At 39.3% G+C, this 27,652-nt stretch overlaps 1 protein-coding gene across 4 annotated transcripts in view; it reads left to right on the top strand.

The window, feature by feature from the left end:
* LOC106080959 (zinc finger protein 40) overlaps window positions 1–24,662 on the top strand; it is a 244,170-nt gene extending 219,508 nt beyond the window's left edge. For all 4 annotated transcript variants that reach the window (XM_013242590.2, XM_013242591.2, XM_059369102.1 and 1 more), the window contains 4 exons: window positions 15,105–16,644; window positions 16,704–16,815; window positions 16,886–18,511; window positions 18,577–24,662. In XM_013242590.2, coding sequence (XP_013098044.2) covers window positions 15,105–16,644; window positions 16,704–16,815; window positions 16,886–18,511; window positions 18,577–24,423 — 9,125 coding nt within the window. In that variant the 3' untranslated portion in view covers window positions 24,424–24,662. The remainder of the gene's footprint in view (window positions 1–15,104; window positions 16,645–16,703; window positions 16,816–16,885; window positions 18,512–18,576) is intronic.
* Window positions 24,663–27,652: the final 2,990 nt, after the last annotated feature.

Below are 27,652 nucleotides of genomic sequence, written 5' to 3'. Positions count from 1 at the left end.
TCCCTCTATATTTGTTGAGAAAGTACCAATACGGCAACTCTCTGATGTCTATTAGCCCATCTCTCTTTGAATTTAGTCACTCATTACATACACTAATCAAGAACAGCTGTTACATGATTGGTAATTTTTATTTGATTATCACAATTTCATTAAATACGCTTTGCCCCAACATAAAACCATAAATTAATTTATGACCCTTTTTATATTACAACAATAAGGCAAACGGCTACTGTAGTCAACCCAAGTAATTTTGATTTCAATAAGAGTGAGTGAGTGTCAATGAATGTGTGTTTACATTCGTAATAAATTGTGATAACAATTTGAGCTACCATATTCATTTGCTTTCTTATGGCAGACAAAATCAAAAGAAAAACAAAAGAAACAACAACAAAAATAACTACAATCATCTGTTAAGTGTTGTACTTTTGTACTTTGATCTGTATTATTAATATAAATACCATATAGAATAATTAATTAAATACAATTTAATTTATATACATATGTATGTATGTATGTAAGTACTCTCACTGAGTGTACATGTCATACATATCATATCAATGCATTGCTCACAAGGCATTGTTACATTATTGTGTTCAAGTGTATGGTGGATTCTCGTTATAATGTTCACGCCGCCAAAGTGCATTGTTACACTTTCGCTGACTTGAGCAAAAAAAAAAAACAAAAAGAAAATACAACAACGACAACGGAAAGAAGGCAAAATGTATAATATTCTTTGACGTTATAGGTATGTCAAAGTATGACTATGTACTATAAAACACCCTACATTTGTGTGAATTTGTTGAGTTTTATTCCCAGTATGTTTATAATTAAAGAAAATTGCGATTTATAAAATTCCAAAACCAAAATTGATTATTTTGCCTTAATATCCCCTCCCAGGAAATATAGCTTATTAAAATTTCGTCGAAATCAGATGATGTTAAATCGAGAGATCGATTTATATGACAGCTACATTCAATTTCAACCCGATATGGATCATGTAAGTCAGGTGTAACGGGGGATCCAATACAATTCACTGTTCCAAATTTCTTCGCAATCAGATAAAAAAATGGGCATTTTCGGTCTACATATATGGCAGCTATTGCAAATAGTGCTACAAATTCTAGGGAAATTGTTTAATAAATTGGCCATTTATGGACTCAAGACCTTAAATCGTAAGATCGGTTTATATGATTGCTATATCAAAATAAACAATTTGACTCCTTCAAGAAATTAAACTACATATAGAACATTTACGGATCCTTTCCCAAATTAAGCTTAATTTCTCAGTCTTTAGCGTGATTACAACTGAAGAGGCCAGACTCACAGGAGCACTTCCTGAAATCTTCGATAATTTTCCCTCTCTGGGAAATTCAACGCCCAAGTTGTAAATGAAGAAGGATGTTGCAGGTATTTGGTACGCGTCGCCTAAACCCTGCAATCGAAAAAAATTCGCATTGACCCATTTTGAAAGAATTAACGCTCACAAAGGGCTAGTCAAAATTATGGGAACATGAAAAATCCTTCGAAAGTCAAAAAGTTGGATCTTCAAGGCCGAGATATGCGACGCCTTCATTATAATCGACTTAGGTTTTGGTCTACTGCCATTCTTTCCCGTTGCTCCTGCTGGCGTCGGTACCTCTGATCACACCACGTACCCTCCGCTAATCCACTTGTCAGGCTTCTCGTTGATTAAGCCCGCCATTTCCAAATCTGAATGGTCCGATCTAGACCCTATTTGATAAGAATAAGAAGAATTTCGAGCATAAGTGTAGAAAGGCCTCTGTCTACCTCAACTTTTCCCTACATTCCTCTTTTTTTGGCCTTTGACTTTTTAATGGTTAGGCTTCAGTCGACACGTCGATCCAATTTCCGATCGCTCGGGAGCCATCTGATCGGTTCCCGACTGCATTTGACATGGCAACCTCTTCATACCACACAGAGGTGGTTCTGCTTTGCTTAATTAATTTGTCGTGTATTGTTCTCAATCTAAGCTTAATGTCCGGTAGCAGAGTTGGTAGCATGCTCGGAGTACCAGTGCGGGGGTGGTAGGTTCGATTCCCAATTGAGGCCTTGGCATGATGCAACTGAATTTATGATCTTAATTGACTAAGTGAGTCTGTTAACCTTTGGTCGCCCTCGCTCTTACCGACAATAAAACCGTTGATTGGCATCCCTCCCTTTTGTGGCAGGCGCCTTTTTTCGACACTTCTGCATCTACCACATAGTCTGGTGACCCTTAAGTTTCCAGTTTTCAATGTGTCCGAAGCTTCCCCGCGAGATGTATTTTCGATGCCTTGCTTGATTGATTGTTCCTAATTTTTTTTAAGAGCAAAGTGAGTTCTTAGCTATTTCCAGATCTTCATCAGGCTGACTCAGGACCTGTAGTAATACCACTGGAATACTCTTCTGACTGAGTGCAATGCATGATACATCGTCTGTCATCGCTGGCTAAATCTTCTATGTCATTTAGAATGAGTGACTCTTTTCACTTGTCACTTATAGCGAGATAGAAATACCTAGTAAGTCTCAGGTCTGCAGTTTCCTTCAGCTCGGTAGCCCACAGGTTAGTCACCGATTATATTTGATATGGTAGATGGAGACATATCCTGCCTTGCTCAATTGATGGGTACTGCCTTCTCCGACGAGGTGACTTAGTTCATATTGATCTGCTGATCAACGTCGGAGAAACTTAAGACCACTAGAACAATGTAGACATATCCTGCCTTGCTCAATTGATGGGTACTGCCTTCTCCTACGAGGGAACTTAGTTCATATTGATCTGCTGATGAACGTCGGAGAAACTTAAGACCACTAGAAGAATCTCGTATCGCTCGGTTTTCCTTTCTTGCTTCATTTATGGGCCACTGGAACAATCTAACGGACGGGTGTAGGATCTTTCAGGCTGAGGTTTTCGCCATCCTCATAGTCTTGGATGTAATCCTAAATCTGGAGATGCGACGCTGAGAAAACCTGGACGAGGATCATGTAAGTCAGACGTTTGGGCGGTTTCGTCAGATTGTGCTGGGTCCCGGGTCATTAAGGTTGACTGGGAACGAGGCTGCTGACGAGCTGGACACGTTTGGATCTAGATGAATTCTGCGAGTGCTACGGCGATAGAGTAACCCCCACCTGTCCTGGCTATCCGAGATGGTGGTCTTCTGTAAGGGCTGGGGTTGGCTGGCGTGCCGGAGCTAAAGTCAATGAGTATTTCAGTTTATGTGTCGCTTCTCTCTCACTTTTTCATCTCCATTCTCTCTAAATTTTTTTTTTGCTAGGACGCACACAATCCTTCAATCCTTTAACCAAGCCTAATGATCTCATAACTGAATGTAATGCAACACTTATCGTTGATCATTTTTAAAAAACGCTTCTTTTTTCATTTATGGCGAGATTAAAAGGAGCTGGGATTACTCTGTCAAGCGGATGGACTGCGGAAGGTCACCCCTTCAGGGTGATTGGTTGCGAACAAATAGGTTGGACTTTATGAAACCAACATTTCGTGGTACCTTCTCATAACCGGACTTTGAATACCCTACACCACCACTGTGGTACAGGGTATTTCAACTGTGCATTTGTTTGCAACGCTCGGAAGAGAAGAGCTAGACAAATTGACAAGTATACCGATCGATTCGATTCTAAACCTTCCTGATTCGATTTATCTATGTCTGTTTGTCTGTCCATGTATTCTTGTGATCAAGCTACAGATCGCATTTGTTGTCGAATTGTCATACAATTTTGCAAAATTCAGCACCAACGCTATTGATTTTGAAAAAAAACTGGTTCAGATTTAGATATAGTTCCCATATATGTATATCTGTCATACGATGTTACCTTTTAAGGCTGTAGTAGCCACAATTTTGGTCCGATCTTTAAAAAATTGCGTGATGTGTTTCATTTGACGTCTTAACATGTGTGCAAAATTGTATTAAAATCGGTTCAGATTTAGATATGGTCTCCGTGTATATCTTGCATCCGATATGGTCTTTAAAGCCGCTAGTAGCCACAATTTTGATCCGATCTTTACAAAATTTGGCATGAGATGCTTTAATTGACAACACAAAACGTGTGAAAGTTAAGAATTCTTTAACTTTTGGACATCGCTTATGTGGGATTTGTTTGCAGAGTTACGTTTTGAATGCGCGCGCATAGTATGTAACTCCACTTTTAGTGAACCCTGAGTTGTTTTTGTGCGATTTGTGTGCAGAGTGGCAACGCGACACTCAAAAACAAAGCTCAACGCGCTCAATCTGTTTTGGCCTTAAGTCATCTCCTAATTATTTAAAATTGTCTCCCTTATTCAGCATATTTGCCGGGAAGCTTAGCTGATGTTTTTCTTCAATTCATTAATATTTTGTCGTAAAAAAAATAAAACTAGTTTTTATTTTCTTTTTAGTTTTTTGTGAAACGTTAATCATCGTAACATGTATCATAAATCAAAAAACTCAAATCAATATTTGAACTATTCGCAACATTCACAATACTACCGCCTACCAACAACAAAAACACGTAGATAGAGGCAACATACAACTCTGTTGAAATAAATCTTATCTACATTTCTTGTGTTTGATTGACTGACTGACTGCCAAAATGTTGGCAAAAAAACACTCAACGAAATACCACATAGCATCACGCACACAGCCACAAACAACAAATTGGGCTACAACGATTTGTCAGATAGAATTAGAAAACCACCCGAAAAAATTGTTCGCTGCTAAACAAACCAGTATGTGCTGTTTTATTTATTTATTAATTTGTGACTTCGTAGACAAATAAAGATTATAAAAAAATGTATGATAATGTTTGCATATACTATGTATAATAACAATACTTCATATATATATATTTAAAAATAAGAAACATACATATAGCGAATTTAACAACAAAAACAACGACTCGATTATAACAAAGGCAACCCAGCCAGCTATTTAGCCAGCCAGCCAATGAACATGAATTCAGCTCATATTCACAATATCGCAGAAAATCTATCTGCTATTCTCACTCGTGCAGTGTGTGAATATGGAATATGAATAATTAAAGTGTTTTATTAGCTTTGCTAGCTAGTTAGCTAGCAAACCCCTGCTATCTAGCTGGCTAACCTAAGCTAGCTGCTAAGTCATTTCAAAACCCAGCTCTCTTATCTGCTTCTGTTGCTGTAGGTTGGCATAAAAAAAAAATAAATATTTTTTTTTTCACATAAATGTATATGGGACATTCCATGGCAACTTATAGAGTATAGAAAAAATTTGTAGGCTAAGACCATTTTCGAAAGAACTGAAAAATTTTTGGAATCTATGGCAGACAGTCTGATACCTTCAACTAAACGCTTAGTCAAGCATCAAGTCCTACACACGAAAACAAAACTACTCGAAATTAAAGACTTTTTTCCTTAAAGGTGGTTGTTAACTTCAGTTTTACAGTGAAACTCCATATAAACAAAATTGTGAAAAAAATCTGTGGAATCTGTTCATTTCCAGTACTAAATTCTTCATTGAGTGGAAATGCGACATTCACTAAAGGCGTGGACAAAACGTTTTTTAACTTGGGCCAACATGATAAAAAAAAGGAATATTCGTTGCATTTTCGTTCATTGTTTTTTTGATAAATAACAATTGCTAGAAAATATTGCTCTTTCACTTTTATTTTTTGCGATAACACTACGTAAACAACGCAATTTACCAAAATAATGCAGGTGATAAAACATATGGTGGAAGTGTTGTCTACATGTCTTTTTATTTCCAAAAAAAAGGAAACAATGTTTTGTGAAAACTTTCCACAGTAAACGATCTTAAGCTGAGTATTTTGTTCGATGTTGTCGAACTCCATATAAAGAAAAACATCGGCGAAACGCTGGAGGAAAATAGGCGAAAAAGTAGTTCTCTGTTTATAGTAAACAAAATGACAAAAAGAAATTTTTAGTGGCAACGATTGACATCAATGTCGGCTTCATTTTTGTTTTATTGGTTTCAATTGTTCGTTTTTTTTTTACTTTTTGTTATAATATTTATTTGCAAATCAAAAATAATAAAACCATAAATGCTGATGAAAAACGTCTTTTGGCATGAAAATAAAAACAAAACATAACTGTCAAATTTCGCTCGCCGAACAATTGAAGATTTCCGCGACTATTCCGAAAGCAGAATAGAATACCAACCCTTAAATGAAGAATTTTAGTAATAATTTCTAGTCAAAACGTAAAAACGGCTTTAAAATTAGTATCTTATGGCTGGCACTATGTTCGTTTTTCACCGTTGAAAACCCATATTTTTCACGGTTACTTTCTTGAAACACTACACAAATAAAAATTTTATTAAAATTTTACCATAAGTAATTAGGGAAAGTCCTGCTGAATGAAATCAGCAAGTCTATTTGCTTTAAAATCTATTGGGCTGCCCAAAAAGTAATTGCGGATTTTTTAAAAGAAAGTAAATGCATTTTTAATAAAACTTAGAATGAACTTTAATCAAATATACTTTTTTTACACTTTTTTTCTAAAGCAAGCTAAAAGTAACAGCTGATAACTGACAGAGGAAAGAATGCAATTACAGAGTCACAAGCTGTGAAAAAATAATAAAAGCAATTGGTGAAGAATATCAGCGAATATAGCACCAGCCTTTATTTTTAAATTGAAAACAAAAGTTTTTTCCTTGTATTTTATTAGTAATTATATAAGGGAAGAATTTCGAACTAACGCGAAGATTATTCCAATGCACAAACATTTTAGTGCTGAAACTAGCTAATTTTCGTTGCACTATCGTAAGCGGATATTTTCTTTTCCCCATTCAAAGTTGCACTCATGTATGGAAGCATTGTTTTAGTGTGTTTTGGCAAGGCCTATTATTCGGTGGTTTTTCGCTCTTACAACTGGCGATATTTGTAAGCTACTATGCCATGTAAAAACTTCTCTCCAAAGAGATGTCGCACTGCGGCACGCCGTTCGGACTTGGCTATAAAAAGGAAACCCTTTATAATTGAGCTTAGGGGGGGATATTAACTCCATATAAAAAAAAGTGAAAAAATCTGTGAAAACAATTTCATTATTAAGCATTCTTTAAAAGCGTCGACGAAACGTTTTTCAACTTGGGCCAACATGAAAAAAATTTTCTTTTATATAACTAACAGTTGTGACAATTTTGTGCAAATAACACTATTTACCAAAATAATGCTGATGGTAAAACATATGATATGAGTGTTGCCTATATGTCTTTTTATTGAAGAAGCGCTTTTTTGAGGATTTCTACAATAAGGAAACAATGTTTTGCGAAATCCTTCCTCTTTGAACGATCTTAGTACCTACCTCAATCCCATGACAGCCGGTTGTACGTACTGGATTGACCCGATGGAGTTCTTCATCGGCACTGAGGCTGTCGTCTCAGGGTACAACACACTGCTTTGAATCGGACAGCACTCATTGATATGTGTGAATTTTGCCCCAGTTCCTTAATGGAATGTCCATGAAAAAATTGCATTTGCAATCAAGTAGGACATTGTCTTATAATTTCACCAGTGAGCTTTTGAAGCACAAGTAAGCTTTAAATGTCTTGAACTTCCCTCACAAAGCTGCAAATAAATTCAGCAAGTTTTATTTGCTGGACCACTGTGTTTGAAGGACACTAGCTCTCACTTTTAATTTCCAAATGCTAAGTTTAAACTAACCAGCATCTAAGAAAATTTCTTGAAAATGCTTCAACTTCTAAAGGAATGACTCTTACCATGCATTCCGCAATTGTTGACAGTGCTGCTCATAATATTTTATATCTCTACAGACATACAAATGAATGTAGATTTTTGTGTTTTTGCACAATTTTTCTTTATTACGATGACTCTCTATGAATAGCTGGTGTCGTTGTCATCGCCGTTGTCATGTTTGTTGATCTTAGCGTTTTTTTTTTGCTTTTGCACATTGTCTGATGATATTTATAGAGGAACTATATTCTGATGATCTAGCTAAACAAGTAAAGTTATTGTCGTTTTCAGTTACACAACCCACCCCAAACCCTCATCGTTTTGCAAATTGAAGGTGGTGTCTCTGATGTGCTGTGTGCAATTTGTTGTCAAGACACGTTCCAGTTTATGTGGTTTTGTAAAAACTTAGATGAATAGGTGTAAACTTGTTACGCTCTAATGCATAACATAGCCAATAAGTAGTTAGAGGGGCTTAAAATAGGTTTTTATTCTCAATATTTTCTGGTGAAGAAAGTAAGCAAAATAGCTGAGTTATAGTTGAGGTAAGATGCCAAAGGTCTTATGATAAAATTCTGTTAGCTGAATATGTTTATATTACAATATGTTATTAATTTAATCAATAGATCTATTTTCCATGGAAATTCAGCTAAAAATGAACATTATACATTACTAGCCAAACCGGGCCCGCTCCGCTGCGCCTTCTTTAACTCTCTAATATCTTTTAAGGGTGCGGGCACTCCGTCCTGAATGTGGATATCGAATTCGTGCCACGTGCCTATGACGCTGAACACCTGCGTTCGAATCCTGACGAGAACATCGGAAAAACATTTTTAAGCGGTGGTATCCCCTCTTTATGCTGGTGACATTTGCGAGGTACCATGCCATGAATGGTTATTTAAAAAATTCTCCCCAAAGAGGTGTCGCACGCCGTTCAGATTCAACTGTAAAAAAGGTGCCTTATCATTGAGTTTAAACTTGAATAGGATAGCTTTCATTAATGCGTGCGATGTTTGCCCATGCTCGGTTCCTGGGCAAATGTTTACTCTTCTCCCAAATGCCTTCCTTTTGAGTCCTATAATGCCGTATTGGTAAATATTTCCGGTCTAGTGGATATTTCGGGAGAGGAGTGGCCACCCAGTCACTTGGCCCTTTAGGTAAAAATAAGCTTCGTGCTTTACTTTCAAATACATTTTATATGAGCCCCAATTGGCAGATCGATAAATAAGTTCAGTTTGAGGATGGGGTGGACCCCAGAGTCTTTGTCCCAAATAGCTTTTAAAATATAAGTCACATATTACCATGGTCGATGAAAACGTCCGATTAAGGAGGAATTTTGGGGTGGGGCGGCTCCCCAAACACATGGCTCTTCAATTGGATATCAAATTCGTTTTATCCTCTCAAGCACCTTTCGTTTGAGCTCTTTATTGGCGTGGTCGGCCTGTATAACCATTTGGCGAGTTTTGGGCGGCCCCCGAGGCACCCGACTGTTGATGGCTGTAAGAGTGCAAAATATTTTGAACGAATTGCATTGCCAATCTCCGAGATCTGGTGTTTTTGTAAAAAGGGGTAATGAGAAGTGCTTTTTAGGGGAGGGATGACACCTCAGACATTTCGACTCAAATATGTATATCAAATTCGTGCTCCACTCCCAAATCCCTTTAATTAGAGCCCTATAGCATCTCCGCCTATGACGCTGAACGCCTGGGTTCAAATCCTGGCGAGACCATCAGAAAAAATTGCGTTGATTTCTCCTCCTAATGCTGGCAATATATGTGTGAGGTACTACGCCATGTTAAAATCAAAGAGGTGTCGCACTGCGGCACGCCGTTCGGACTCGGCTGTAAAAAGGAGGCCCCTTATCATTGAGTCCCATATTGTCATAATTGGTCAAAAAGCCCATTTGAAAAAGCACCACCTAGACTTGAATGCAAATTTTAATGTCATATTCGTAATCTACCCCAAATTCTTTTCATCTGAGTCCTATATAGCCATGGTCTGCTAATATGTCCATTTAGCGGTGGGGCGAACTCCCACATTACTTTGATCTACTTTTGTATGCCATATTTGTAATCTACTCCCGAATACATTTCATTTAAGTCCCTTATTGACATGAACCATATTCCATATTCGTATTATACTCTCTAATACCTGTGATTTGATAACCGTATTGTCCCGATCGGTCCACTTTTGATTTTGGGTGGTGTTTTTGGCATAAGAGGGAAGGTCCGCGCCCCTTCCGATTTCAAAAAATGATATAGCCTATGTTTCATTCCAGACAAACCTACACAATCTGTGAACATTTCAACGTAATCGGTTCAGCCGTTTTTGGTTCTACAGAACAAACAAACAAACCGAGTCCCATATAGTCATGATTGGTTCATATGCCCATTTGCGACCTTTTTAGGGGGTGCGGTGACCCCCTATACTCCGATCTGATTTTGTATGCCAGATTCGCTAATCTACTCCCGAACGACTTTCGTTTGAGCCCCATATTGACATGAACGTCCAATATGTCTGTTTGGTGGAGTTTTTGGAACAAAATTTAAAGTGGACCGATCGGGACAATATAGGTATCAAGTGAAAGGTATTAGAGAGTAGAATACGAATATGGTATTAAAATTTGAGTCTAAGTGGCCTGATATTGTCCCGGTCGGTCCACTTTTAATTTTGGGTGGTGTTTTGGCATTAGGGGGAAGGTCCGCGCCCTTCCGATATCAATAACTTATATAGCCTACGCTCCTTCCAGACCAACCTACACAATCTGTGATCGTAATCGGTTCAGCCGTTTTTGAGTCTATAACGAACAAACAAATAAACACAAGTTGATTTTTATATATTAGAAAGTTATATTATACATTATACAGCCCTTATTATATTATTTCAAAAATATATGAAATTGAGCTGGCTGAATAGACTAGCTCCCAATTCAGCTGCCTGAATAGAATAGCTTTCAATTCAGCTGCCTGAATTGACTAGCTCCCCATTCGGCTGCCTGAATGACTAACTGCCAATTCAGCTGCCTGAATAGAATAGCTGCCAATTCAGCTGCCTGAATAGAATAGCTCTCAATTCAGCTGTCTTAATAGAATTGCTCCCAATTCAGCTGCCTGAATAGACTAGCTCTCATTAATTTAAAGAACGAATTAAGCTATCTGAATATATTTTGAATGCCTTTGTTTGGTTTACTTGGGAAACCATCATATTTACTACAAAAGGAAAAGGTAATTCAGCTAGCTGAATGTTAATATTGCATTTATTTCCTAGATAGTTCACTAAATATCACTAAAAAAGCATAATTCAGCAAGCTGAATATGATAAATTAAGCAATGTTGGTTGTATTCGTCCAGTTTTTATATTTTTAAAGCTTTATACAAACTATGATACAATTCAGCTGGATGAAAAGACTAGCTTTCATCAACTTTAAGATAGAATTCACCTGGCTGATTATGTATGTAACACGAACTTAATCTATTTTTACAACTTATTACAAAATATTTTGCAATTCAGCTGGCTGAAATTACTTTAAGATAGAATTCAGACAGCTGAATATATTTTTAATACCATTTTTTGGTATGCTCAGACAAATACCATATTTGCAATAAAAAGAAAATGTAATTCAGCCAGCTGAATGCGAACATTTCATTTATTTTCTAGTCTCAATGCAAACTTGTCCATGAACTTTTCATTGAGCAACAGGGGCAAACTTTTCACATATCACTGAGTGGCATCCAATTCAACTTTATGCTCAATGATGAGGGAACTTCCTGGTATAACGCGACGCAAAGCAACGCCTTTTTAAGGAGAAGTTTTTTCATAGTACAGTACCTCACAAATGTCGCCAGCATTAGAGGGAATAATCACCGCTGAAATTTTTTCTTATGTTCTCTCCAGAACACGAACTTTTCAGTGTTGTAGACATACATGCTAACCTCTGCGCCCTCAGCTAGCTGAATATGATAAATGGGGCAATTTTTGTTTTATTCAGCCAGCTTCCTATAAAAAAATATTGCAATTCAACTGGCTGAATTGACTAGCTGCCATAGACTTAAGATAGAATACAGGAAGCTAAATTTGTTTGTAATACCTTTTTGATATCCTTAGACAAACATCGTATTTATAACAAAAGAAAAATTGTAATTCAGCTAGCTGAACATGGACGTTTCATTTAGTGTTTTAGATATGTCGCTTGAAATAGCTTAAAAAAGCATAATTCAGCTGGCTGATTATGTCAATTAAACATTGTTTGGTTTATTCCGCCACATATAGATTTTTGAAGTCCATTACAAAAAGATATTTCTCAATTCAGCTAGGCTGAATATAATTAATTGACTAGTTCCACTAGATAAATGTTCATAAATATAAATAAATATAAATTCAGCTAGATAAACATTATTGAATAGTCCATCTAGCTGAATTTTATTTGGCAATTCCTTTATCTGAAAAGAATTTACACATTCAGCCAACTAATTGCTGTTGAATTATGTTAGCTGAATACGATTAATTAATTTCACCACTTTCTTAAGTTCAAATCAAATTGCAATTCAGCTAGGACGGCGAAAATCCCATGGGGAGATCCGGATCGTTAGAGGACGAGGTCAGTATTATTATTCAGTTGGCTGAATAACACATCTTGCCATTTTAGTTATTCAGCAGAATATTTTCGAAGTTCAAGCGGAAAATTTTAGAATTAAAGCAATATTCAGCTAACTAAAAATGTTATTCCGATGGTAGATAAATCAAATATAACCCATAAAACGTACTTAGCAAAATGAATAACAAAAGAAACATATTCAGATAGCTGAATTCATCTAAAGTCAATCATTCTGTTGTAACTGAATGCAATAATTTCCATTGGGTAATGCTGCTTATTATTTGGGAAAGTATTCCTTAGTGGATATTGATTAGCTAGCTGAATTAATTGAAACGGGTACTCAGCCAGCTGAATAAAGTTTCAAATTCAACAATATTTTGATTTTATTTAAAATGTCTGAATTTTGCTTTTATTCTTTCAGCTAGATAATTAAAGAAAAGAATAATTCAGCCACCACAAATTCTAAAAAAATATATTCAGCAAGCTGAAAAAATCACACGAAATTTAATTTAACATGTCAAAATCAAAACATAAGCAATTCAGCTAGCTGAATATAATATTTAGAAGGATTTGGCGAGATATTCCTTAGTGCATATTTTTTAGCTGGTTGAATGAAATAAAATAGATATTCAGCTAGGTAAAAAGGAAAGTAATTGGAAATGCCAAAAAATCAGAATCTGAATAAAAGTAAAAAGGAAAGTAATGAGAAATGCCAAAAAATCAGAATCTGAATAAAGTGCTGGGAAATCGAATTATAGCCCGAAATTCTGCCTTCTGTATTCATGTATTGCTAAAATATTATATTAGTCAGCTGAGTAACAGAACCGACATTATATTCATTATAATAATTTCAAAGTTAATGCAACTATCTACATAAAATGATCTTTTTTAATTGCTTTATTCAGCAAACGAAAATTGTTATTCAGCTGGCAGTTAAGGCAACTATAACCAAAAAAACGTAGTTGGCTAAATAAATAGAACTACATATCAAATTCAGATGGCTGAATTGATTAAAGATGAATCATTCGTTACTACCTGTAAGTAGCGATAACAAATGTGTAATTCAGCTAGCTGAATGTGATATACAGTACACATATAGAACAGCTATTTTGTAAGGTATTCCCCAGTGGGTGTTTATTATACATATGCCAGTCACTAAAGGTGTTGGATGGTGTTGTCGATTTGGTGCTACTTTGTTTGTCTGGCAACAGACTTGGGTTTTCTTGTTTTTTTATTTTCTTTTTTTTTTTTTGTAAGGTAACAACAACAATATAATTTACGAAATGTTGTTATTTTTATTGTTGCTTTTTTGTTTATTTTATTTTTTACCCTCTGTGGTTTTGTTTTAATAATTATCAGTTTTATTGCATTAGTCGACGACGTACGGCTTAGCTGGTGCTGCTGACGTCAGTTGTTCAAGTATGTATGACTTTTTTTACGATTATTACTTTTGTAGATATTGTCAACTGTAGGTATGTATGAATGTGCAAGTCTGAAAGTGTTGTGAATGTGTACGTATGTTCATGTATTAATAATATACACATTCAGCAACCAAAATAATGAAAAAATACTGATAATGACATTATTAGCAGCAAAAACCCCGTAACCAGAGAATTGATATCAAACCTCAAAGTTGATTTCATATCTCTCACTTCTATAATAGCGAAGCGAGTGCCTATTTAATATGTACGTATGTATATATGTATGCTGTATGATTGTATGCATTCTTCTTCACCACAATCAGCAACAGTAATGTGGGGCGGTCGAAAAGGCTTTAGTCATTGTCTGTGGGGTAATTTGAGGAGATTCGAAAGGGTGCTTGCTTGAAAGCCGGATGAGGTGAGAATGAGTACGAGTGTTGTGACTTCAATTCAACCACGTATCGGTGAAATTGTTTATAGCTCAGATAAGAGTGAACAGATAGGGAGAAATGTTTTGTTTTTTTTTTCGACGGTGCAAAACCTTCTCGAATATATATCAACACCACTTGAAAAGGAAGAACCCAACACAGCACCACCCACAATCTATACTCAAATTTATCTTTATAGCTATAGAGGCGTGCGTACGTGAGTGTGTGTACATACTATCTGCGAGTATTCTATCTGAAAGATATCTCGTATTTCTAACCGCCCCTGTGAGTCATGGGCCATAGATGTCTCATTTGTATTGACAAGCTTGCGAATAGGTATGTGGTGTTCTCTTTCGTTGAATGTGTTTATAATAAAAATTATTTATTTTCTTATCAAAAAATGTTATTGTGAGCAGTTCTACTGTATTAAATGTCATAGCAATGGCTGTCTGCCTGGCTAACCGAATGACTGACTGACTCCTTAGTCTTATCTTGAATTTTTTTTTTTATTTCATTTTGTCGTTATATCTTTCCAGAAATTCTAGATTTCTTATTTGTGTTCATTAAATTGCTGGCATTATGTTCTTTTGTTGTTGTTATTATTGATAACTTTAGTTTTCATCATTTTTTTATTTAAATTTCCGTTGATAAAAATCCAACTAAGCAGGTTCTAAGGTACGAAAGGTCAAGTGAGCTTTCTCCTTCGGTAAAATTGATGAAGTAGTTATCAACCGAAAAAGAAAAGTTATACATGGATGCATAATTATTGTAAATTAAATTTAATTAAATTAAATTATATTGAATTAAATAAGACTAAATTAAATTAAATTGAATTAAATTAAATTCAATTAAATGCAATTTCATCAAATAAAATTAAATGCAATATAACCAAATTAAATTAAAAATTTTGCAACCTGTTTATATCCTGTCATTGCCATTTTTATAAAATTTTTGTTTGTTTTTATTTTCTTGTCATTTTAGATGATCCTGGCGGTACAAAAGATCAATCACAATCGGTAACGAATCTTAGCAATATGGAAGCTACTACCGCAACAACGCCAGCAGCAGGAGCAACGACAACAAAATATTATAATAAAACAAAACTACAACAGACCAGCAACAACAATAACAATCATCAACACCCACAAAGTAAGAGTACAACAAACAACAGTAAGAAAAATCAACAACAAACATATCGTGATTTAGATAGAGATAGCCCAGAACCACAAAAGAAATTAACAGCAAAACAAGCTAAACAAGCAGCCAAATTAGCCGCGGCGGCTGCAGCAGCTCAGCAACAAAATGCAAAAAATGATAACAGACAAGCGTCGCCACAACAGCAACAATCGAAGGATGTTGCTAAAACGATGAGAGTATTTCTGTCGACAGCTGTAGCAGCGGTGGCGGCGGCGACGGAGAAGGAAACTAATTTGCAAACAAAATCAATACCTGCTAGCACACAACAGCAAAAACAACAACAAACATCAGCTACAATAGCTAACACCACCGCCAACAACAATGCCAATAATAATACAAATGCGAAGGCTGCTGCAACAGCGTCGCCGGCGAATAATCGCAGCAGCAGTAGTACCAACAATTTTGTAAATAGCATTAGTAATAGTTCAAATTTCAATAAAAGTGATAATAGTTTGAATAAACATAGCAACAACAACAACAACAACAACAGTAGTAGTAATAGTAGTAGTAAACACAATCTAAGTGATAATCGACAACAACAGCAACAGCCACAAAGTAATGACCATCAGAACAGCACTAGTGATACATTAGTAAACACTGCTCTAGCAACATCAGCAGTGTCAAATGAGAGCAGCGCCTCTGCGGCGGCGTGGAATAATTCCAAATATTTACACAAAAAATTTAAACGTTTAGCAAGTACAACAGAGAATGATGTGTTACAACAAGAGGCTGAAAAATTGCGCACCACATCAATGTCATCGGCCAGTTCATCAGTTTCATCACCACCGCCACTACCAACAACGCAGCTGGCGTTATCACAGCAACAAGTTAATGCCGGGACTTCCTCTGCTGCAACAGCGACTCAAAAGGAGGACTCTCGAGTGAATCCCCCAAAAAGTGAGTCGATGCATTTAAGAAATGGTTATCTAAACAAACAGCAACAGAACGAGACGATTACGGACAATGCTGCTCTCTTGCAAAGTCAAGTCTTGTTGCAACTAGCTCAACAACAGCAACCTCAACAACAGACGCCACAACAATTAAACCATTCTAGCAGTAATGCGGATATTGTTCATAATGCAGCTACCTTGCCCAACTCACCAGCAGTTGGTAGTGGTGGTGCTGTTGCGGTTGGTGGCGGTAGTGCTGTGAGTGCTGCCGTTAGCAGCGGAGGTCGTTATATATGTCCCTATTGCAATTTAAGCTGTACCAAGCCCTCGGTGCTTCAGAAACATATTAGAGCCCATACCAACGAACGCCCCTATCCTTGTGACATTTGTGGCATTGCTTTCAAAACGAAAAGTAATCTTTACAAGCATCGCAGGTAAGCAGTTACTTTTCTTTTTTTCACTAGGAAGCACTCATGCTTTTATTTTCCCTTAGATCTCGTTCACATGCTGCCCGCCAGAAAGGTATTGTAGTGCCACCCGATGCAGATGATGGCCTATCAGATCAGGACGTTGATCCTGAACTAAGCAACAGTAGTTCAGAATTGGTAAGTAATAGCAATGCTTAGTACTTTTCCAAAATAATTCTTAAAACCATTTGCTATTTTCTTTTTAAAGTTAAGTCGCACTGGTTCGCCTTTGGAAGAGTTGACCAACAGCAGCCATACAAACTCTCAGCAACTTAGTGAACCGCATACCCTAATTCCTACTCCCATGAATTCCGCCTCATCTGCTGGGGCATCGCCATTACCACCTACCTCACCAATTTCCTCCAGAACCGCCGCCTATATGCAACCAAGTCCTCAGCCACAGCTGCAGCATCAACATCAACTGCCTTTAGGTTCACCAGCCGCGGGTACCCTGCCTCCGGCAACAGCTAACATCTCTGGCGCTACTAGCCAAAACAGCGGCATTAGTTCGGCGGCATTAACCACATCTCAAAAGCAAGCCATTGATTATAAGCCATATAAACCAAAATTTCATAATGCCTCGCTATATGCATCTCCCAAAGAGGAGGCAGCAGCAGTGGCCGCTGCAGCCGCAGCTGTATCTTCTTTAGCGATGGCATCAACAACATCAGATACAATGACTTTAGCCGGGGGCATAAGTGAAATAATGACGCCACCACAACAACAGCAGACACCCCCGCAATTTCAAACGCTTACGCAGCAGCAACAACAAAAACTTGTGGAAGCACAATCCAGTAATACCCCAGCACAGAGTCTAAGTCATCAGCAATTATATATTGAGGATCAAAAATTAGTCTCAGCTCACCAATCGTCTGCCGCCCACACAACATTGGTGCATATGCCGCCGCAACCCTCACCCAACCATGTGACTACACCGACACCACCCCACCATCCTTCGCAGTCGCCAAGTACCCAAATTAAGTTGAATAATCATATCAGTAGCCATCAATTGCAGCAGTTGCAGCAGCAACAGCAACAGCAACAATTGCATCAACTACAAAATCAAGCCCCACCTCTACCACACCATTTGCTGACTCATGCATCGCCTTTGAGCTTTTATTTGAGTCAACCACCTCCTGGTGCACCAGCGGCTCTTTTGCATCCCTCGGCCCACCTTAGCAATCAAGCTTTTTTCAACCCCATGGCAGCTGCTGCGGTGGTTGCTCAGCAACAGGCATTTGCACTGCATCTAATGACTCCACAACAGCAGCAACAGTTCCATCATCAGTTGCAGCATCATCAGTTGCAGCAACAACATTTACAGCAGCTACAACATTCCGCCGCAGCAGTTGTTGCCGCCTCGCTTCAGCCACCGCAGCCAACACAATCTCAAGCACCACCACCACCTCCTCTCTCTTTACCTCCTCCAGCTGCATCTCAACAGCAGCAGCCCGTTGCTGCAGCCTCTACAGCCCAAAATCATTTAAAGGCATCGCCATCATTAGTCTTAGGAGGGGGTGGTGTTGGTGGTAGCCTAAGACAGTCACCTGCCAACAATACTCTACATCAACCTAAACCTACTGCTGTTCCTGCCCCATCTAATATTGTACATCCCACCGCCCAACAAAGCCCTTTGCATTATCTGGTTAATGCTGCATCGGCAGCAACAGCTCTAAATACTCAACCTCAAGTAGTTAGTAACAAAGTTGCCATGGACGTTCTGGCCGAGCAAAATCAGCAGCAACAACAACAGCAGGTGACAATGGTAGGTCAGCGTTCCAATACAAATCTCTTACAAACCTCACACAGTGCAGGGATTGGCGAAGTGACCCTGGTAAGTTGTTTTGACCCTTAAAATGTTTCTAGCTTTGTATTGACCCTCGGCCCTCTGTTTTTTAGAACAAAGAAAAACTGAACGAGCATATTAATAAAATCATATCGCAAAACGAAGCCATAGTGGAAAATAAAGAACTTTTGCTACAAAAGAAATATCCTAAGACCCTGAATAGATCGCGCAGCTTTACAAATGCCAATAGTACCAATCCCACGAGTTCATCCAGCAACTCACAATCTTTGCAGACAACAACGGGTGGTCCGCCCAGTGAATCAGCCACAAATGCAAAATTGCAGCAGGTCATAGTGCAAAAGCAACAACAACAGCAGCAGCTGCAGCAGCAACAATATATCTACCAGCAGCAGCAACTGCAACAGCAACAACATTTGCAAAAGCAACGTTTAATATTTGCTGAAAAATCAATGGAGGAAGCCCCCACCGCCGCTATGCCCATAAATGGTACCTCAAAGCATTTGGTGGCAAAACATATCCAGTTGCAATCGCAGGCAGCTCTGGCACCGCAACAAAATCTCCCACCCCACTCGCCAGCTCAAATTCACCAATATCGATCAAATGTTCTCACCGTCGTACCCCCGCATCAAATGCAGCAGCAACAGCAGATTCCTACTACAGCCGCTGCAGTAGTGCAGCCGCCGCCATCGCATATGGTTAATGTTCCCCTAAACTTGTCCTCGAAATCAAAGCCCTCCATAGTATTGGAGGAACGCCTAGATTTGTGTTCAAAGCAGCCGCAAGGTCCACTGCCCCAACAACCGCCTCCGGCCACACCACGGAAGAGACATTCGATAGAGCTGCAGCATCAACAGCAGCAGTCCCCGGCCTCTCAAACTCTGAATGTAGCCACCGTAAATGAAGCTTCAAATTCGTCAAACTCCAGCTCGCAGACCAACCAACCCCTAGCTGCCAGCTCGGCAGCAGGTGGCAAATATCCTCCCAATAACTCTATAATTAAAAATCTACTATTGAATGCCCGTGGCCTCGCGGTACCCATGGGTGAGGGGGAAGATGCTGTCTACATATGTCCCCTGTGCTCCATGGAGTTTCGAACAGCTGAAGATTTACAATTGCACAACAGCACTTATTGTCAAGGCAATAACAGTAGTGCGAACTCTCCCGCCTCCTCACCATCTCACAAATATTTTCGCTCCAATAACATGCCATTGAATATGAGCGATTTGAAAATTCTCTCCAAAAACCCGCTTTCATTGGCTAAACTTGCTTGGTCGCAATTGAAAACTAAGCCCAGCAATTTGGTGCTTAATCGTTTGAGCGCTTCCCAGGCGAATACCTCAAAGAGTAGCAGTACCACTACAACATCGGCCACCACAACACAGCCCAGTAACAGCAGCTCTATAACAATGCATTCTTTATCAAGTACATCGGTGGGTCACTCAGCCCCATCATCATCGCCTGCCGCCAACAATACTATAGTGGCCATAACTAAATCTCCTTTGGCCCTTAATGAATTGCCCTCACGTTTTGTTGATACGCCTCTACCCTCACCGGGACCTCTTTTGGGCAAAACTCCCCTAGTGGATTATACACCGAACGATTCCAAGCACAAGTCGGAAGAAGTTATCATAACCAAAATGCATGATGATCGAATGTACAACAATGTCAACTTCAATGATCATTTGGCCCTCAACAAACGGTTAAAATTTGATGCTGTGGATAAATTTGCCTCCACCAGCAGCAAGCGAATAGCGAATATAACCAGCGGTGGAGAAATGCAACCATTAAATGCTTTGGAACTCTCCAAGAAGGAAGAACGTTTGAAACGTTTCACTTCGTCCGGTGGCTGCATGATACCGCTTTCAGAATGTGATGATGTGGACAAAAGCCCAAAAATGATTAGGACTCCCTTACTGTCAGGAGGCAGCTTTCAAGAGGTATCACCTAAAAAGGAATCAAAATTGAACCTGCCCTTAATTCATACGTCTCAACTAACTCCGAAATTGGGTTTGGGGTTGCCTTCGTCGTCAGCGCCACAGCATTTTCAATTTCCTCCCATTAACCAAATAACGGCTTACAATCCTCTGACATTGCCGCCAACGGAAAGGGTTATACCCCATGTACCGGGTATGCCAGGGCCCAACAGTTTAACGCCACAAATGCCCCTACCCATAGCTACAGTTACAGCAAACCTGCAGCAACAGCCGCAACAGCAACAATCTGCGGGAGGTCAACAACAGCATCTACAAGTGCCACAACAGCAGAAGTCCAGAACGGTTAGCCCTAACCGCAAGCAAGCGTTAAGTCCTATGAATGTGGGCACAGGCAATGAAGCTAAGACAGTGTCCACCTTTGGTGGTGTACAAAATTTGCCCAGCGAATTTGCCAAGGCTCCACCCTCAACAAATATGCGTAACGTAAGAAACTGGAATTCAGCCGCCAACAATAGCAACAGCAATAGCAAAAATAATTTACAACCCACAGCTGGAGGAGAGGCGGCGAAGTCCTTTAAGTCTTTCAACTTTTTGCGCATGGCCGATAATCTCAGTCCCCGCAAAGTCATTGAAAATAAACCACCAACAGATGCTGAAACGCGCCACTTCAATTTGGAAAGAGTGGCCAAAGATCAGTTGATAATACAACAACCTAGCGCCAGTTCCGGTTCGAACAAAGCTCTTTCGCCATCTGCCACAAATCTTACACCTCTGCATGTGGATACCACCAGCCCGAGTGCAGGTGGAGAAAATGTAGACACCACAATGGGAGAGACCAAACCCAAATCGAAATTCCTTAGGCCAACAAGTTTACCTTTAAGACCAGGAACTTTTACCCCCAAGAGACATCATGGAATTACTCCCACCGCCAATACCTTGCCTTTGATATCACCCGAAACACCAAGGCCATCCAAGGAATGTGTCCAACTGTATTTAAATGGAAATTCTTACACCTATTTGGGTTTGAAATCCAGCACCAAGACATTCTACTGTACCCTGAACTGCCCACAGCCGTCATATGTGCAGGATATGCATAAGCTGTCTATGTACAGCATGTGGCAGCAGTGTGCTGAAAATAACCCTCATCCCTTGGGTTTGAAACCCAAGGAAGTCATGTCCCTCTATGACTCCCGACAGAAGATACAGATCTACAACATGGCCGAAAGTAAAAAACTTTCCTACACTGTGGTGGCCGCACAGCAAATTGTGATGACTCCCTTCCTGCATACCCAAGACAAGTTTTATCACCATCAATTGAAACCTATTGCCATTAGTGATGCCGATAATAATGCCTCTCCCTCCAAAGAGGAAAATAATAAATCTCAACAAGAGGCTAAAGATGCGGCCAAAGATATGTCCAGTTCTTCAGCTTCCACATCATCGGCTCAAACTTTGGTGGGTGGCTACGAATCGAATGAGAACTATACCTACATCAGAGGCCGGGGACGTGGTAAATATGTCTGCTCTGAATGTGGAATACGCTGCAAGAAACCCTCCATGCTGAAGAAACACATACGCACTCACACCGATGTTAGGCCCTACACTTGCAAGCATTGTAATTTCAGCTTCAAGACCAAAGGCAATCTGACCAAGCACATGCAATCCAAGACCCATTATAAGAAGTGCATAGAATTGGGCCTCAACCCAGGACCTATGCCAGCCGATGGTGAGTTTCTGGAACCTGATATGGAATTCGATCAGCAATCCTCCACTTCTGCCGGCGGTAGGACCTCGTCCATGGGCAATGCAGAGTCCGATTCTGAGGGTGATTCCAGTGACAACGAAACCGAGAGCAGCAATGAGTCAGATTCGGCGGCGCGCTCCAATGTGCCTGCGAGTATGAATGTCAATGCAGCCGCAGAGGACAACAAATCGCATTTGGAACATGAGGCGGCTAGATGTCTGCTATCGCTCTCCATGACTCCTCCAATACACACCCAGAACTCGGAAGTTGCCAACCAGGTGATGGTGGCGACGACAGTAATTGCAGCATCTATAACCTCCTCATCCTCTACGACACCCACACCGGCCATTAGGCGAGTAATATCGTATACATCTCCAAAGCCTCCCTTTGACTATCACAAACAGGAACAGTACTACTCAAATCCAGAAGAAGCCATGCCCAAGAAACTTAACAATGCTGCTGCGAATAATTTTGAAGCGGCACCAATGGATTTAACCAAGCCCCGCTGTCCAGAACCCGTCATAATGGTCTCAACCCCCATAACTTCTGTCGGTGTAAATCCATCAACTATCACCCATACTCAGCCTAACAAACCACCCGCTTTGTCTTCTTTGCCGGGACCAGTGCAAACACAAGCCCAAATTGAGGATGTAATATTTGGAGGCAATCGTGATGAGTCAGGTCTTTTGAAAACAATGATTTCGGTTTCCTCCAAAGTGGCACGCAGCCAGCCGGGCATATCCGAAGAAGTGCGAAATCTTAATGAAGACATGATGCTATACGACTACAGGCGCGAACAGACCCTGCAATATTATAAAATCAAACAAACTCAATTGAGCCGCGGTTCGGGTACCAGTACATCGAACGACATTACCACCAACATTTCTTCGCCCACTTATCCTGCCTCCATGGCGTCGACGACTACAATAACTACGTGCGCTACACAGGTTTGTAACAGCGTATCCTCGGTCAACTCAGTGGTGGTAAGCTCTCGGGAATCTGTGGTAGCAACAAGCGAATCTAAAATGGAAGTAATGTCTCTGAAATTGCCAAAAATAGAGATTGTGGAGCATGTCGAAACAGCATCAACAGCATCAGCTCCAGGTCCATTGGTTAATAATGAGGTTCAGAAAACGTTTAAATCTTCAGATGAGAGCGAGGAAACTGATGAAGAGCCACCTGCGAAAAAGCCCTCATCGCAAAGTGATGAAAAACTCGGACACAATTCCAATTTGCCCTCCGCCGTGTTGCAACCGGGTACCACAGACTTTTCCGGAGTACTTTCTGGTGGAGGTTCAAATAGTAGCAATTCGTCGCAACAACCCACACGTACCGTCATAGTGGGCGAAGATGGTTTCACAACGAATAACAATGAAATTTTACCCGTGCATCCACGGGTCCCATCGCATACCAATGCCGACGGACGTCCCGTGTGTTCCATATGTACCAAAACTTTCCAAAAGCAATCGCAGTTGGCCTTGCACATGAACATTCACTATATGGAGCGCAAATACAAATGTGATCCGTGTGGGGTATCCTTTCGCACACAGGGTCATTTGCAGAAGCATGAACGATCGGAGGCCCATAAAAACAAGGTCATAATGACTTCAACATTTGGTGTGCCCACAACTTCGAATCCCCGGCCTTTTGAGTGTACCGACTGCAAGATAGCTTTTCGCATACACGGCCATTTGGCCAAACATTTGAGATCCAAGACACATGTCCAAAAACTGGAATGCTTGCAAAAATTGCCTTTTGGCACCTATGCGGAAATCGAAAGGGCTGGCATTAGTCTTACAGAGATCGATACCAGTGATTGTGAGAACTCTTTGATATCATTGCGTCTATTGGCTCAAAAATTAATCGAAAAAGATCCCACTTCAAAATTGGGCAGCTATACCACACCTTCGGGAGTGCAGGATAATAATTCGAACACCGGTTTAGTGTCGCAAGACAGTGCCTCTGAAGATGGTTTCCAAGCGGCAGCAAGTGCTGCAGCTTCAGCTATAGCCTCTTTGGATAATGACAGTGCTGCCAATACCCCTAGGCGAGCAAATTCAACTTCAGAGGATGAGGGCATAGCACAGTCTTTGAATAGCAATCTGAAGAGACGTTTACCCGGTACCTTTAGCAATGGCGAAGATAGTGATAAAGATTTATCCGATTCCCTGCATCAGGATAAACGTTTGCGCCCAGATATGCCAGTGGCCCCTGATGGTGTGGTTAATCATTTGAGTTCAGCTAGTCCTACGGCAAACTGACATTATATTTTTGCCCATCCCGAGAGATGAATAATGGACATATTGTCGACGTCATCATTATCAACGCCATCTTCGTCGACCTCCTGACAGACAGCAACAACAACAACAACAGCTGCATTGTCGACGCCGTTTGTGATGATGTCGGAGCAAAACTTAAGAAGAACCTGCTTAAGTTACAATAACTTAAATCACACTCAATCACTATATCTTCAGGCTCATCATCGTCATCCACCACCTACTCCTCCTACTCAACATATTCAAGAGTCCTTAGGACTCATGCAGAATAATTTTGCAAATTTCCCATTTACCAACAACAGTTATCACCATAAGTATCAGTAATAATTTTGTGTATCACCATCCCCCCACCGTCATTTAGCCGCTGAAACTTGTTGACTGTTGCCAGGGAAAAAAGATTTTTCTTATTAAAACCTTTATATAATCCACACCATTTGAACATTTAAAGTGAAGTTAATTAGAGATTTTAGATTTTCAGTTTTAATATTAAATCAAATTTTTGATGAAATTTTTCCAATATTGTGGCCTGACTTGCGTGTTTGTTTTCTTACACATGAGGCTGACGTGAAAGGTCTTAGCTGTAAAGTTTACGCCTAGCCTTTATGCCATCGACGACAAAATGTTTTCAAACTCTTCTTACCACATACCTATTTTATGAAGATTAGGGGATTTTGAATGAGGTGAGGAAATCATTGGTAAAAAAAAAAATCAAATGTGAGAAAAAATTACAGTTTAGGTTCTGGTCGAGATTCACGCCTCTTTACTTAGACTGCGGAAAGAGCGACAGCTACCCCCCATCGTGGACAGGTCTTCTGAACACACCCAGCTTCTTCTTCCTGCTGATAAGTAACAGCTCAGTCTCAGTCTATGCCAAACCCCGCCCATCCAGACAATTTTCTCAACGTCCCAGAACGAGGTCCATAATAGTAGAGAGGAAACGGATGCCCACCCATCCATGATGCAGACATCATCCACGCAGGCAACGACCCTTATCCGCTCCCTCTCGAAATTCCCCTGGGGATCTGGATCGTTAGAAGACGAGGAAAGTGATGGCGTTTGTAGGACATTTAGGCGAAAATGACGAGACTTTGAAACATTATCTATACCCATAATCGGTTTTTGCAACTCACGGACTCCAGCACTTATAACCGGTTTTCGCGGCTCATGGACTCCGGCACTTATGCGCGAATACGACACCTAACTTGAACTAACTTAGGGCAACAGAATGGAGAATGATGGGGGTTTGGAAGCAGTACGGAATTTCTAACTTAAATCTCTTCGGGTTTTCTTTTCGAACTTAGAGCGCACAACAGTGTCTAGCAGTGGGCATTAATAACCGCATCTTTTTTCAACCTAACCTAAAATTTTCAATTTAACGAGATCAGCCGAAAAACGTACCCTTTGTAAAAATTGGTAAAGCATTATTATATAGAATTCTTATTTTTGTTTTGGCGGCTCACGCACTCCGGCACTTGGGTGCGAATACGATACCTAACTTGTAGTAACTTAGCGCAACAGAATGGAAAATGATGGGGGTTTTGTGAGCAGTACGGAATTCTTCACTCAAAACGATTGATAGGACGACAAAATTCTCATTGGGATCTGAATCGTTAGAAGACGAGGCAAGTGATGGCGTTGGTAGGACAATTGGGCGAAAATGACGAGACTTTGAAACATTTCCTAGACCCATAACCGGTTTTTGCAACTTACGGACTCTGGCACTTAGGCGCCAATACGACACCTAACTTGAACTAACTTAGGGCAACATAATGGAGAATGATGGGGGTTTGGGAGCAGTACGGAATTCCTAACTTAAATATCCTCGGGTTTTCTTTTCGAACTTAGAGCGCACAACAGTGCCTTGTAACGGATTATTAACCGCACCCATTTTCAACCTAACCTAAAATTTTCAATTTAACGAGATCAACCGAAAAACGTACCCTTTGTAAAAATTGGTAAATCATTATTATATAGAATTCTTATTTTTGTTTTGGCGGCTCACGCACTCCGGCACTTGGGTGCGAATACGATACCTAACTTGTAGTAACTTAGCGCAACAGAATGGAAAATGGTGGGGGTTTTGTGAGCAGTACGGAATTCTTCACTCAAAACGATTGATAGGACGATAAAATTCTCATTGAGATCTGGATCTGGTAGGAGAATTGGGCGAAAATGACAAGACTTTGAAACATTTCCTATACCCATAACCGGTTTTCGCAACTCACGGACTCCGGCACTTAGGCGCGAATACGACACCTAACTTGAACTAACTTAGGGCAACAGCATGGAGAATGATGGGGGTTTGGGAGCAGTACGGAATTCCTAACTTAAATATCTTCGGGTTTTCTTTTCGAACTTAGAGCGCACAACAGTGCCTTGTAACGGATTATTAACCGCACCCATTTTCAACCTAACCCAAATTTTACAATTTAACGAAATCAGCCGAAAAACGTATCCTTGTCTTATTAAAAATTGGCAAAGCTTTATATAGAATTCTTATTTATGTTTAGTTTTTTTTCTTACAATTTTAAGTTTTTTTTTTTTTGCATGAATTTTTTTTATTTTTTTTTAATTAATTTTATTTCTTTTTTTTTATTTATTTTTTTTTATTGAAATTAAATTTTTTAGTCGCAAATGTTCATGGTGTGGATGACCAATAACCTTTTTGGAAATAATAACATATAGCCAAAGCTCAGGACCAATTTCTTTAAAAAAATCACACAAAAAATCAAACGATGAAGTATCAACTCATCATATCCTACCACACATATCGTATTAAAAACAAAACCAAAACTTTAAAATAAAAAAAAAACTTTAGATTTTCTAAAAACCATAGAAGAGTTAAACAAGTTTTGGCGGCATTATTTCTCTAAAAAAAATCAAAGTTTTCTTTTTGAGCCCATAGGATATATCAACCATAGAATATATCAAAAAAACCAAAAAATACTGGAAATATCAAAAGAAAAAAATATTTATACAAAATAATCTAAAAACTTTTGATGAAAAGAAATTTGGAAAAAAATATCATTTTTTATAAAATGCTAATGTAATGCATGAAAAATCACACACCCAATATTTCTATGTATAACGAAGTATTTAAGAGAAAAGGGAAAACATTGAAAATATATAAATATACTGTGGTACTGTTTTTTATGTAGAAAAAATCATTAGCCGTTAAAATACTTGTAAAAGAAATTAACATGCATGTTCTAAA

The sequence above is a fragment of the Stomoxys calcitrans genome, chromosome 5, assembly GCF_963082655.1.
Source record: "Stomoxys calcitrans chromosome 5, idStoCalc2.1, whole genome shotgun sequence".
Taxonomy (NCBI): domain Eukaryota; kingdom Metazoa; phylum Arthropoda; class Insecta; order Diptera; family Muscidae; genus Stomoxys; species Stomoxys calcitrans.
This window is presented reverse-complemented; position numbering and strand designations above follow the sequence as displayed.